Source organism: Anolis carolinensis, chromosome 5 (genome assembly GCF_035594765.1).
Source record: "Anolis carolinensis isolate JA03-04 chromosome 5, rAnoCar3.1.pri, whole genome shotgun sequence".
In the NCBI taxonomy this organism is placed as follows: domain Eukaryota; kingdom Metazoa; phylum Chordata; class Lepidosauria; order Squamata; family Dactyloidae; genus Anolis; species Anolis carolinensis.
Window position 1 is genome coordinate 170,572,801 of NC_085845.1, and position 14,684 is coordinate 170,587,484.

At 36.0% G+C, this 14,684-nt stretch overlaps 1 protein-coding gene across 1 annotated transcript in view; it reads right to left on the reverse strand.

Moving 5' to 3' along the window:
* Window positions 1-213: 213 nt before the first annotated feature.
* xpnpep3 (X-prolyl aminopeptidase 3) overlaps window positions 214-14,684 on the reverse strand; it is a 30,765-nt gene continuing 16,294 nt past the window's right edge. The window contains exons 6-10 of the mRNA XM_003221022.4: window positions 14,035-14,148; window positions 11,162-11,247; window positions 9,333-9,516; window positions 5,114-5,234; window positions 214-2,954 (exon numbers count right to left, since the gene is read on the reverse strand). Of these exons, the coding sequence (XP_003221070.2) occupies window positions 2,788-2,954; window positions 5,114-5,234; window positions 9,333-9,516; window positions 11,162-11,247; window positions 14,035-14,148 (672 nt within the window). The 3' untranslated portion in view covers window positions 214-2,787. The remainder of the gene's footprint in view (window positions 2,955-5,113; window positions 5,235-9,332; window positions 9,517-11,161; window positions 11,248-14,034; window positions 14,149-14,684) is intronic.

A 14,684-nucleotide genomic window follows, 5' to 3' on the forward strand; every position in this document is an offset into this window, starting at 1 on the left:
AGGGCAAATGAGGGCAGTGAAAAATAACAAAACAGAGCAAGAGGTTCACAAAGCCAGCCACATTACACAGGATTTCGGCTGCAATTCTTTGTATGCTTTGTTGATGTTTTAAATTCACAAATGGAGTCTTTGTAGCTTCCTTTTCTTCATGTGAGAAGCAAAATGGTGGCATCTTGGAGGTGCACGCACACAGAAAGACATAAAACTGATATGAAAACAACCTGTTTATTCACAGTTCATACTTGCTCTGCAACAGCAGATAGGACTTAAGGGGAAAGTAACAATGTGTAAATCAGATGCATATGTTTCACAAATGTTAGATACAAAACATACCAGGACTATCTTGAACTGTACACTGTCCCGTTCTGCTCTTCTAATGATGAGATGAACACTGCAGATGTCCAATGGGATGTTTAGTTTTGTCAAACATTTTTTTGCTTTTTCTATTTTGAAAAATGCTTCCTCAGGTCAGTCTAAATCTAAACTTAATCTCAAACAGTAAAGCCACTGAATCAATTGACCCTACTTAAATATCATTTTGACTGTGTTTCTGTTCATTCAATGAGTGTACTCACTAATTTGAAGGACTATTTAGATTTAGGCCACAGAAAATAACTCTGGACTCACAAACAAGGCTTTGTGTAAAAAATCCAATATTACAAAGTTAAGAGAATCAAATAAAATAAAACTCTCCATTTTCTAGTTTGTAAACCAACAGACAAAATACTTGTATATCTGCACTTGTAACAAAATGTAACTAATATTGGGAATGAAAAAAGACGAACTTAATTTTATTATATCCTTCTCTATCCCGGTTGAAATGATTTTGTCCTTGTTAAGTATTTATATTTTCTCACCTCTTTATACTGGAGAGCTATGCCTTCTATAAAAGCTTCTAGTATATTGTACTAACTCAGTTATCCCCAAAAGTATAAATACTTTGTGGCCAATGTCCTCCTTCAGGTGACTTATACCAAAAGGGTAAGAAGATATGCAGCCAAGAAACCTTAAAGTCCAATAAGTTCACTACCAATAGAGTTAGCTGTCAGTGGAGTAAGGCTCTCCTTTCCTGTTCTGTTTTCCAGCTCTAAAGGCCAGTAATAAATTAAAGTTGTATCTATCCGCAGACAAATGTTGAATTGTGGCAGAAAGAATATGTGCTGCTTTTAATTAAGAAAGGGCAACCTAACATTGGGCTGACATAGAGCTACATAGATCACCCAAGAGTGGCATAGCTATCTACATCACCTTTGGGTGTATCTTCTACATCTTCGACTTATAAAGAAACAGCTCCGAATTGTACTTCTTATGTCTTCATTGCTTTTCTTTTTATAGGAATGAATGCTTATATCTATCTACTTACATTCCTTTAAAATACTACATTTCTGTACATATACGCAGTGATCGTTTCAAGGATGATATGACAAGAAGATACTCAGTGATGAACAAAGGCCTCCCAAATCAGAAATGCTGTTAACTTGAATTTTAATGCTATTTCTAAAGGATGCTATTACTGATAGGGTTCCTAGAAGAAAAATATATTTGGATATTATATATAAATATATAATATTATTCTGTATAAATATAATACCTTTCATTCAGAGAACCAGAAAGTGCTTTTCAGACAAAGTCTGATTGTTGGTTAGTTTTGTAACATTTACTCCTTTACAAGATTTCTGTGATAAAAGATTTCGCTTGAGCTAACTAAAACAGTATCAAGCTTTACTTTAATTTAGTTAGTTCCTGTTATTTATTTTTGGGCTTTTACTTGCAGAAAAATAGCTGACTTCCCTGCTTTCTATATTTACTTTTGTCCTCTGTTGATATATTACACTGACAGAGTGAACAAATTTTGTTTCAGGGCACCTACAATAATATAAAATGTGAGGTTAAAAAGAGTCCTAAAATGTCCCTGTTTCATTTCATTTTCAGTTTCTCTTTAAGGCATTAAATAAAAGTTACAAGTTCAAAAATGTAAAGTGAAAGTATTCCAAACCCAGAAGCAAGCATCCTGAATGTAGTAAGTACATGTATCAGAAGATCTTGCACATCTAAAAATGACCATTGACCTGCCTGTTGTTGAGTAATATAAAGATTCAGTTCTGTGGAGATGTAGATGTCCTTAACTTTTTATGGTTGATGGGCTTGAGGCAGCTAATTCTGCCTAGGATCAGGCTGTTCACTGCTTTAAAAGGATTCATTTTAACATCTGTATATATCCAAATACTAAAGGCTCTGTTTTGTATTTTTGAAAGAATCAACCTTCTCTTGACTCTCTATGGCTTCTATTGCTCAGCCAGAATGCTAGCACTGATATAGTTGAAAAAAAGTAGAAAAGATGAAAGAGAAAATACTTTTAGTCTCTTGAAATTAAAATGTAGGGTCATCTATGTGAACACTAAAATTTAGCCGCCACTTTCTTTATAATAAATAAATGAACCGCAATTCAAGATATTAGTGTATGTAACAGAAATATCATTAAAGTATTACAGAAGAGCAAAAATAGTTCAGAGAGTGGTGTGGAATCCAGTTTCTATATCTGAATTCTTTTCCATTAGCATGAAGCCAGAATACCTGTCAAATATCAAAATATATTTCATTCACTTCAATAGCACACTTTTGGTTTCCCAAAATATTTGCACACATTTCCACAAAAAGGTTTTCAATAGAAATTCTACTAGCATTCTTAAAACTGAACTATAATGACAGCACATGACTAGATTATACCTAAAAGAGTATATTTCCTGAGTTTTACTTGAGCAAAGTGTAAAAGGTAGTGAAGAGTAGTTAAGGGCTGCAACCACAGACCTGCTCAATGTCATAGATTTCCTTTGGGCAGTCTGCAGAAAGGATTAGTGATGTATTCTCTGTTACTACAACATCGTCTTCTATACGTATACCAATGCCACGGAATCTTTCAGGAGCATTTACATCATCTTCAGGAATGTAGATGCCTGGAAATCAAGTTGGTGATCAAAAACTAAAGCTCTTGTTTTGCAAATTATGCAGCATGTGCAATATGCCAGAACACTATTTAGAAACATAACAATAATTAAAGGCTTAGTGTATTTCCAGACAAGGCATTTACAGTGCAATTCTTGTGCTTCATTCATGGGATTTTACAGAGGGTGCAATGATTTATCATGCTTTTCCACTTTTCCTATCACCTTTTTTATTTCCTGATATCTGATACTCTGATAAAGAGGAAAAGATGGAATAAGGACAGCATTTTTTGATAGAGCTATGAACTCTCTATCTAGAAAAGCTTTCAAGTCCAAACATTTCTCTCTGATTTTAACTAAAACCCCCCCAACTAATCTTCAACTCTGAGGGAAATTATGAAAATCAAGAAGGGATGTTAAAAGGGCCAATAGCAATGAACAGATTCTAGGAGCTAGTGAAAAACACAATTTTCCCACTGTTTCCAGTACCAGTGCAATAAAAGGAAACATCCTGTTGTATTGCATTAGTTGGAACAAAGGAGGAGATGGATTGCAAATAGATAGCTGTGTATGTTTCTGCAGGTGCATGCTATACTTTGAGAATAATTAATGTACGTAATAAAACCTCATTATTATTTTAATACACTTTAGTCAGAAAGGAGAACAATTAGTCATCATGTTTACTGCAACCTAAACACCGTAAGGGGACAGACACAGACATCATACAACAGGAAGAATTTTTCAATGTTTAGTCTCACTTTATACATTTTCCTCTACAAGAATGAAATGGAAAGATATCTTCCATTGGCTGCTGTGGTTGTTTATTTCTCAGCTTTCTTTTGATCGTCAACCACATTCCTTCAAGGCTTCGCCTTAGCCCATGCCACTGCTAACTCACTATCACAGCAGTGTAGTGCTGCTGCAGATATTAAACTAGGATAGTTATTTTTTTGTTCCATGAGATATGAGTAATGTGTTGTACTTTTACAAGAATGAAGAAGTAGCAGCAGCAAATCTTTTCTTGTCATAATACATAAAAGAACTTAAAAACCAAGACAAAGTTACCCATTGTTACTTGAAGACAGTGTCTTTAAGTATTGGTCACTGCAGGAACGATCTCTTCCATCATCCCAAATTATCTCCATTCTTGTTCATATAAAAACTGTTCAGTTTGTGTATTCCACTGAAAATGGAGCATGGGTGCTTCATCCAGGATGAAGATACTTTTGTGTGTACAGCTTGATTTATATTTTCAAAAACAGTATCAAACTTTTTATCCTTCTTCCCTTGTGGCAATAGATTAATCCAAAAAAAACCTAAAACCCTCAGAGCATTTGACAGAGACTCACTCAAAAGTCTGCAAACTCTTCATCCTCTGTTTTCTCTTAGGGCACCATACAGACAACATGACTTCAACATTAAGTAATTGTATACCTCTCTCCCCTATATCTACCTATTCCATATTTGAAACATCTTCCTTGATGAAGAGATATGTCAATCTTAAAAGCCTGCACACTTTTTCTGCTCTTCTGACTACTGTAATAAAGATATTACCCCAATGTACATTCTGGAATGCGATGAATGAGAGATTTCTGTCTGTATTATGGCACATTAAGAACCAAACTGAAAGAGGCTTATATACTGATCCCAAGCACATCATCATAATACTGAATTACACCAACACTGAAGCTTCCTGGGGAATAAGGAGATGTTTATTACGTACATCAAAAATTTCCATATTGTACAACAGGAGTCGGGGAATCTGTGATCTTCCAGATGTTGGCCTCCCAACTCCTATCAATTCTATCCACAACAAATAAACACATTTCTGGATAGCTATAAATTTACCAGCTCTTTCATGAAACATGTAGTTCTTCTCAATCATAGTTCAACAAGAGGAAAAAGCTATAGAATTTATTTCCTTAAGAGAACTTAGTGAAAGCTATCATGTGGCCTCTGTTCCCCAGCAACACTGAACTTTTGGTCAGCCCTCATCCTATCCAATTTTTTTACCAACATCTTTTCTAGTTTTATAGCTGTAACAGTTTCAAACATGTTTTAAAAACATTCAAGCTGAAGATGACAACTGACAACTGCGGAACAATTCTGCAAACATGTGAATACACATATACATTTTTACTTCTAGAACTGTTAATAAAGCACTGTTTTACCTGGTTCAATGGTGATCACCATGCCTGGTTGGAGGGGAATTGATCTGGATACATCTGGTGTGTCATGAACATCCATTCCCAGATAATGCCCTACATGATGGGGGCAGTATTTACGAACAGCCTAAAAGCAATGAAATAACATGCTGCTAAAGTAAACATTTATTGAGAAGATGACTTCTTAAGCATAGTTTGACACCCTAAAGAGGATGGACACAGATAATAACTTGGCTTTGCTTGCATATGACTAGAGCAGTTTGTATCGACATCACTTTTATAGTGTTATGTATTAAATGAAAACCCAAGGAATTTATTGTTACAATGTGGTCTTTATTAAATTCAAATGTGAGCATCTGGAAACATAGACTGATTAGTGGGTATATAGCTTTGACATCCAGAAAAACAGCTTCTATTTAGTACAGGGGTCCCCAAACTAAGGCTCGGGGCCCACATGTGGCCCATTGAAGCCATTTATCCGGCCCTCACGGTGGCGGCTCCCTCCTCCTATTTGCTTGTTTATAATGGTATTTTTATTATTATTTAATTAATTATTAATTATTAAGGGGTGCTTTGCTAGTGCTTTTGGTGCACAAAGGCAGAAGGGAGTTGGACTAAATGGCTCTTCCAACCCTTATTATTATTATTATTATTATTATTATTATTATTATTGACAGAAGGACACAGCATAACACAGCAAACGAGATATATATACTGGATTTCCTATCACAAAATCACAAGTTGAAAACTTCCCAAGCATTTAGGACTGTGTGATTTATTATTATTATTTTATTATGACACAGCAAACAAGATAGATATGCTGGATTTCGTATCACAAAATCACAAGTTGAACACAAGTGTCTAGGACTGTGTGATGTATTTTCGGATGATGCGTGCAGATCCCAGTAGGGTGGCCTTTTGCAGTTGGCAGATCATGATTTTGTCAATGTCTATTGTTTCCAAATGCCAGCTGAGATCTTTTGGCACGGCACCCAATGTGCCCATCACCACCGGACGGTTGATAATAATAATAATAATAATAATAATAATAATAATAATAATAATAATAATAATAATAATAATAAAATTATTATTATTATTATTATTATTATTATTATTATTATTATTATTATTATTAACAACATTGAGACTCAGTGGCCATCTGTCAGGGGTGCTTTGCATGTGTTTTTGGTGCACAAAGGTAGAAAGGGGTTGGACTAAATGGCCCAAGGGGTCTCTTCCAACCCTCTTTATTATTTTTATCATGATTATGATTATTATTAACATTGAGACTGTATTTGTTCCCGTTTTGTTTTTTTACTTCAAAATAAGATATGTGCAGTGTGCATGGGAAATTGTTCATAGTTTTTAAAAACAAACAAACTATAGTGTAGCCCTTCAACTGTCTGAGGGACCGTGAACTGGCCCCCAGTTTAAAAAGTTTAGGGACCCCTGATTTAGTATGTATACGTGGATTTTCTGATAAATGCTTACTATTGCTTTCAAATCAGACCTCCAACCTCCAGTTTTGTTTAGAATATAATATATTATCATCCTTGGAACCCTTCTCCTCATGCTAGAAACACTACTAATCTTCTCAGGCAGGTTCTCAACAACTGAAAACAGTGGTCATTTTCCCTGGATATATCATAAAGGGATTGCCGTCATTTTCTAAGTAGAATTTCAAGATAGATTGGTATCGGGAAAGCTGAATTGTGTAATTTACAACTGCTAGACCCAATAATGTTGTATCTTACTAAGTATATAGTTTAATCCTTTCTTGCAGTTGTCAGATAAAAGAGAATTTGATGCTGGCCTCATGGTATATTATTTGTACGGGCTTATGTAAATAATATTTTCAATCGGACCAAAGCTCTTTACTTGTCTTTGCTCTATGACCTAATACTTGATGACTAGTGGTTGTTGATTGCCTTCCATCAGATTGCATCAACCAGTAACATTTAATGTTGCATTAATAACCCTTACAGTGGGTTGGTTATAAGCTGGCAATTTGTTTACATTCTTTCTTAGGCTTATTGGCTTGTTTATAATGAGGTTGACCTCCTACCTGGAACTGTCCAGTGCTTATGGACTTAGTATTATACACCAACATTTCTGCCTTATACTCCATACTACTTTAATACTTTACATCTGATGGAGTGGTCTCAGTCTATGAAAGCTTATGCTACAAAAATCTCTCAGTCTCGAAAATGTTTCAATATTCTTTTGCACACCGAATCAGACACACATGGCTATATCTTTGATTTATACTTTATAAACATACTTTTCAAGTCTTGAGTGATTCAGATTTTTCAAAATATATCAGTGCCCACTCTGTAACACTAGTAACATCTGGGAATTGAGCTGCTTTTTTAGCATTCTTTCAAAAGTGTTCCTTCTATTACTACTTTGTGCACCATCATCAGAGGACATAGCCCATCTTACTATCTTGGCCAGAGCTTGTTTCTCCTTCCTGCTAGCAACAACTTAGGACTGACAACTGGCTCTGCATGACTAGTTCCTATAAAATTATTTAGAAGACCATATTCTCCTCCAACGCTGATTCAACGCTATGGGCTCATACTGCATTTGATATACTTGAAATAATATTATACAGACAGTCCCTGAGTTACAAACAGCCAACTTACAAACAACTCATAATTAAGAACAAGAGTGAGACAACAGGAAGTGAGAGAAATCTACCCCTAGGAAGGGAAATTCACTCCTGTAAGAGTTATCATGGGGAAGAAGAGTCTCTACTGAAACTTTATCACCAATCCTTGTTTCCATAAAATTTTCAAAATCCAACTGTCACAGTTACAAAAAGTGAGGTAAAATCTTCTGAACAGGAGCACAAACAGCAAAACAAACTCCACAGGGGTTTTAACCCTTCCCTATGCTATCCAAAGCAATAGATGGATGGATAGATAGATAGATAGATAGACAGATAGATAGATAGATAGGCTGGAGTTATACTTAAAAATGCACCTGTTCCAACTTATACATAAATTCAACTTAAGAACAAACCTACAGAATCTATCTTGTTTTTAACTTGGGGACTACTTGTATTATTTAAAATAAACCACCCATCCCTATTTACAGATATATGGTCTATGTGCTTTTTCTATTCACGGGTAAATAGTGGGAGTCAAGAATTATTCAGATCTTTACAAACTAGGCTGTCTTACACACTGAAATCACATTAGTATCAAATATCATTTGAAGTTAACTGGAAATTTAGCATGAGAATATAATAGTACAGCCATCAAAATGACCAGTGTTTTTTATTTCAGAAATGAAACGCCACACAGTACAAGTTTTTCACTAATACATATGTGAAACTTGCTGTAGATGCAGACTTCATTTAAGAGCTGTTCCTTTCCTAGTTTTTTTCCCTATCCCTGAACATTTTAAGTATCACTCACATTATTCTGTCCTTCAGATGTTTATAACAAAGCATCTTATTGAAGAGCGAACTACATTGAGCATAAATTTTATGGACATGAAGTGACTGATTTCTGAAAATACAGTTTTGTGCAAATATAAATCTTAGGCTCTTCTTTTCTTAAACAGAGAATCCTATCATTTACTTTAAGATGAGAAGGTTTGTTTGAGCCTGGATTCTGATCTTGTTTACCCTTACAGGAAACGGTGATAAAAAGATGGAAATAACATTTGCTGAAATATTATTTGTGCTTCTATCTGTCCATCAGAGAACAAAGCAAGGCCTCTTTAAGCTAAGCAGAATCAAAATGATTCATTGACAGACACTTTCAGTAGAGGTAGTTTTTCAGTTTTCATGAGAACAAAATACTCTGTGTAAAAATGCCTTTCATAATTCTCACCACTATCACAAAATTAGGCATTTCCCTCCCCCAGTCTAGCAATTCTGCTTAATGCTCTCAGTGACAAGTTAAAACGGTGCCACCTCCTATCTCCACCCCACTCAAATGACACTTGTCAAGAATCAAACAATTGCGTGCCTTGAACGATCTGAATGTTCTGCCATCTGCTGGATGAAAGTTGCACTTAGTGCAAGCCTTTATTTTTACAGAAAACATCCTTCTTGGACTGGCTATAGTACCAGAACGTTCATAGGCAACTATCTCAACAGAAATTTGTCAGTGTAAAGCTGGTTTTAATTTTAAGTGTTTCTTCAATATGTTTTTCTCCAGTGGAGAAAAGCAGCGGAATTGACAGATTGTAATATAAGAAGGCCAAGTACCTTGAAGAGGTGGTTCTCACTTGTGCTTTTTTGCAGGACCCCCAAATCTTTTAGCTTTTGTCCAATGAGGGTCAGCATGAGACTGTAAATGTTCTCTAGACTCACACCAGGAGAGCAAAGCCTCAGGCAAGACTTCTGTATTTCCAATACAGCCTGGTACAGCTCTGCTTGGGGACTGGTGAACCTGAGAATGAGAGGCCAACAGAAATCACTTAAGGCATGGCTTAGAAGATGAAAATTTCTCCATTATGGATCATGCTACTTTTTCAAAATAATCACATAAAATAGCTCTCTGGGACTGTTCCGCTTCAGAATACTTCAGAATACAAGTGAAAGATTGGCTCTTTGGACTTCCTCCTATGCCAATCCTTACACATCCAAACTCAGTACATTAAGAAGACAACAGAGGGAGAAAACCCCTTTGAAATGCTAGCCTTCTGTAAGCAAAGATACATTATTTCCAGATGAGCAGTTTAGTTCTGGATCACTACAACACTAAGCAATTTCATGTGAAATATGTGAAAATCTTTATTCCTGTGTATCAGGAAGGAGGATGAAAATATTTGTAAGGAGAATGAGTCTCAGAAGTATCGTGAAATGAATGAGTGAAAGAATGAATCATGTTCAGACAAATAGTAGATACTGAATGGCCTTTTATCTGGTCCTCTCCATCTTTCAAGAACATCCTGATGGTAAGAACTGTTTGGCAGTGGAATATGCTGGCTTGGGGTGTGGTGGAGTCTCCTTCTCGGGACGGATGGATGGCCATCTGTCGGGGGGGGGGGGGGGGAGGCTTTAATTAAATGTTCCTGGGTGGCCCTTGTGGTGTCTTCCAACTCTATGATTCTAAGTCTTGCTCTGTCTTGGCCATGAAAGGGACCCTTAAAATTATGAATAAAAGTTGCCTTACTCTTAACAACTGGCCAAAATGACTAAGGGTCTTAGTCCAAAATGTTTGAGGGGATATGACATTATTGGAAAGTATACACATATGTGGTTCAAAACTCTAAGATACTCGACGTTTGGTCTTTAGTGATACTCATCATACTGTAAATGGAAAGTTCATGGATGCGTTTACTGTTGCTTAATGTTTATAGTAATAAAAACTAATCCTAATGTATAAAGAATTGATTTTGAAGTATGGTGGCAATTCCACAATAGATAAATGATGGAAAAGACCACCCGTCTCTTGAAAAAACTAGTGCGCAGCATGAAAGCTTTAAAAGATCTCATCAGAGATTACACCTTCATCCAGAAATAGCTTTCCTTCATAAACTATATAAACAGGGAGACACACAGTCCTGAACCAGTGTTATAACAAGAGGCCTTTCGGGAAGGCATTTTGAGCAGCAAACCTCACCCTCCTGAAATAAGTCCTCCTGAAATAAACCCTGCACTATCCTGGTACCCCTCCGGGAAGGTCATTCAGAAGTATTGAGAAAATATACTTGCTATATAGTACTCATTACCAACTGGTTTTATCCTTTTTTTGTGAAAAATCATTACTGAACTTCTACATCCTCCACGATACAATAGACTTCTGTATAGATTTAATTTACTAACAAAACTCTATAACCCATATATATCATATTTTTCTCCATTTCCCATTCCTCCACTTTTCCTTTGAAAATGAGACAGAAATCTTGTTAAACACAAAAAATCTGTAATAAAAATGAAGAAAACAAAACACAGGCACTTTGAAGGAACGCAAATTAATCAGTTACTGGAATTATGCCTAGATTTCAACTCCAGTTTCCTCTATCCCCTTAAGTGCTTAAGAGGGAGTGAATTATGGCCCATTGGAAACTTGTGATTGAAAGAGAACCTACCTGCCATTGATGGGCCAAGTGCGGGTGATATCGCTTACATAACAGGACAACTCACATCCCCCATCCAGTAAAACCATTTCTCCATCCTAAAACACAATAAAAATGCAGCTCTATGGTATTCAAAACTATTCATTCAAACAGAAATATAAAACAGATTTAAAAAACAACCAATATTGAACCTATGTTTGCAAATGAAATGGACTACCTGCAGGTTTTCATCTGATAGTGGCTTGCACAGCTTGAAGCTGAATTTTTTCAGCTGTAGCCCACTCTTTCTTGGAAAAGGATAGAGCACGAGCCAATACTTTCTTTCTGTAAGTACTCATAGTAAAATGAAATTATGGATTCTCAATCCTGAAATATTACCAGTTCTTGAGGTAATGTCTTCACTTTAACCCATTTTAACGCCTATGAAATATCTGTCATTCAAGTACACACCTGCAGATGTATGATGGAGGATATGGGGCAACAAGATGGTCCAGTAATAGTTATCACCTTTCTAATTTTCCATCTGTTAATGTGTGCTTTAATTATGGCTTTTTCCATTTTTTAGTCTCTGAACCAGTTTTAAATAGCAATCATTCAGAGGATTAGAAATGCCATGTGTCAAGAGGCAAAAGGCATATGCACAAGCAGAGGCCTTTTTAGAAACAGAAAGTGAAAAGGAAATGACTTCTGTTGACTTCCTTTTGTGAATAAATGCCTCTCTTGAGCCTCAAACAGCCTATAGGCATCCAAAACATGGTGAAAATGCCCACCCAGTCTCCTAGGGCAAGGTTCGACCTCCAAAGGACTGGCTAATGTACTCCACAGTTTTGCACAGTTGCTCACCCACTTTAAAATTCGGAGAGTTTTTTGTGGATTTCAATTTACTGAACCACCTTTAGAAGCAATCGCGTCTAGAGATAAAACTGTTGTCTCCACATAGTGACATAAATAGTAAAGGAGGTTTACTATATAGGCTATACAATTTATGTTAAATAATTCCTATAACATAAATGGTCAAGGTGTGATATTTTGGTAGGATTGAGATTTCTTGTATTGTAACGCTCAATTATAAAAATACAAATTATAAAAACTTCAATTATGATATTTACAAGTCCAGCCTTTTTAGCATGATGTTTAGTGGTCAACAGAACAAAACTCATTCTTCTGGAAGTTCTACTTTTAACCTGGATCCCTTGGCATGTGTTTCAGTAAAATTACTTTTAATCTGGCTGTGATCCTTGGAATAGTTTAGCTAAACTAGATGGAAAACACACACAAGACTCTGTTGTTCTGGAGAACTTACAACCCATTTCAGAACAGCTGTGAACAAAGTCGCTAAGTTACAGGAGAGACCAGTACAGATAAAAGACATTGTTTTAAGATCTAATGTTCACCAGTAACTTGCTTTCGAAGAAACAGAACACCTGCTGTCTTGCACTGAGAGGGTCCCCTGTGCATGTGTGCTTCAGCTGTTCATTATCATTCCTATATTCCCTCCTCCCCCAATTAAAGAGAATAGGGGAAATCCCTGCTGTAAGCATAAAGCTTCTCTTTCCCCAGTATTAGTTAATCACCTGTTAAAAGGCATCACCCATTTGGGAGACTGACTGGAATCAAGTGTCCACATTCATCAGTCTCTTTGTAAGAAAATGAAGAAGAAAACAGAATGTCTACTTCTTAGGAAATTCACTTTTCTTAAGAAACAACAGCACAATACAATATTATGCCCCGGTTTGCTATTCGTATGAACTGAGGCAAGCGAAGTTGAACTAGGACCATTTATCGATGAGAGTGTGTACGACATGTGCATTGTTCACATAGTTTTTATTTACAGAAAAAACATTTTCCTATTTCTCCCCACAAAGAGGATTGTGTTAACTTTAGTTGTAATAAAGTATCAGCCTATTAAGACTTAAGATAAATCAGTAAAAGTTCTCTGATTTTGGGAAGAACATTCAACAAAAGAGAAGGCGTTCTCAGTTATGGCATCCCAACTGCAGAATAAGCTACAGCTTTTAGTTGTAGCTTGCTCTTTCAGTTTTGTTTTGCTGTTCTTACTTCTTTTTGGGGCGGGGGTGGAATAACACGTTTTGTAGTTTTAATTAGGTTGGACTGTTTTAACCTAATCTAGTATCTTGAAGGATGAAGGACTGTTTTAAAATGTGTAAGTAAAAAAATATAACAGAATCTTGGAAATTAATTTTTCTTCTTTCTAGAAAAGCAGCAGAGTAAGGCCTCCATATCCACAGGTGATACATTCTTGGCTCGACCACATAGCAGATCTTTACAATTTCAATTGTTTGCTTGTACAATTAAAACTGTAACGATAATATGTGGACACTCTGTATTAAAACTGGATATGCAGTTTTGTGTACTATGTCTCATATCACCCACATTTAGACTTGGAATACAACTATACAGTAGAATTAGTGCAGTTTGGCACTGCTATGGCAAAATGCTGTACAGTCATGGGAGTTCTACAAGGTCTTTAGCCTTCTGTGCCAAAGTGCTGGTGACTCACTAAACTTCAAATCCCAGGATCCACAGTATGGAGACATGACAGTTAAAATGGCATCAAACTGCATTAATTCTACAGTGTAGATGCACTAGATATAAGTAAAAAAAAACACACACACATACACACAGATATCATTTGGAAACATTTAATACTATCAAACAGATAGTTCACATTGCAGATTAAAGATCTTAACAGAAATATCTATTAAATAATAGTAGTTTTGGAATAAAATATCACATTTACACTGTCAAGAAGGAAAGATAAATGGAACTGCCACTCACTTTTTGGAATAAAGCCATGTTTGTGGCCTAGCAAACACTACATAGGAACTAAAAAAAATCAGAATTATTGGAATCTACTTGGATACCTTAATGCGTTGGTTGTTTTTCACATAATGCAAAGTATTGGACCTGTTGCCACCTGCAACCACAGGAGGGTAAGCTAAAATGTCAGCACCACGCGCACGGCACTCAAATTCAAACTGTAATGACCAAATTGAAAATGAGAAAATATATTAGTTCTAGTTCAGAATTACAAAACTCCCATTTGCCCATGCATATGACAGCAACAAATCAGCAGGTTTCAGAAGATGCAGTATTGAACTAATTCCAGAATTTGGAAATATTATTTTTTGCATCATAACCCCAAAACCCCCTATCTAGACTGGCTCGTGTGAGCTGTAGTCCAAAAAATAAGCTTATTAAGTTCCGATTTGACTCTTCGGGAGATGTAAGTTCAAATTTTTATTCAGTGACCAGTCTCACCTTAATCCACTACAAAAGTGACTGTGAAATAAAAAATGAAGTATCCTCAGGGCATTCTAAGTTCCTTGGAAGAAACATGTGGACATTGACTGTGTAGCAGAAGAATCCCAAAGGGTCCGGATTTACATAAAACAACAAAAGCATGAGATTACTGATCTTTTTCAGCCAAATGTTAAGTGCATAGATGTCAGTGATAATTTTTAAGAAGCTAAGTCCCTTTTTTTAACCTCTCCTTCTTGGCCCTGACTATTCT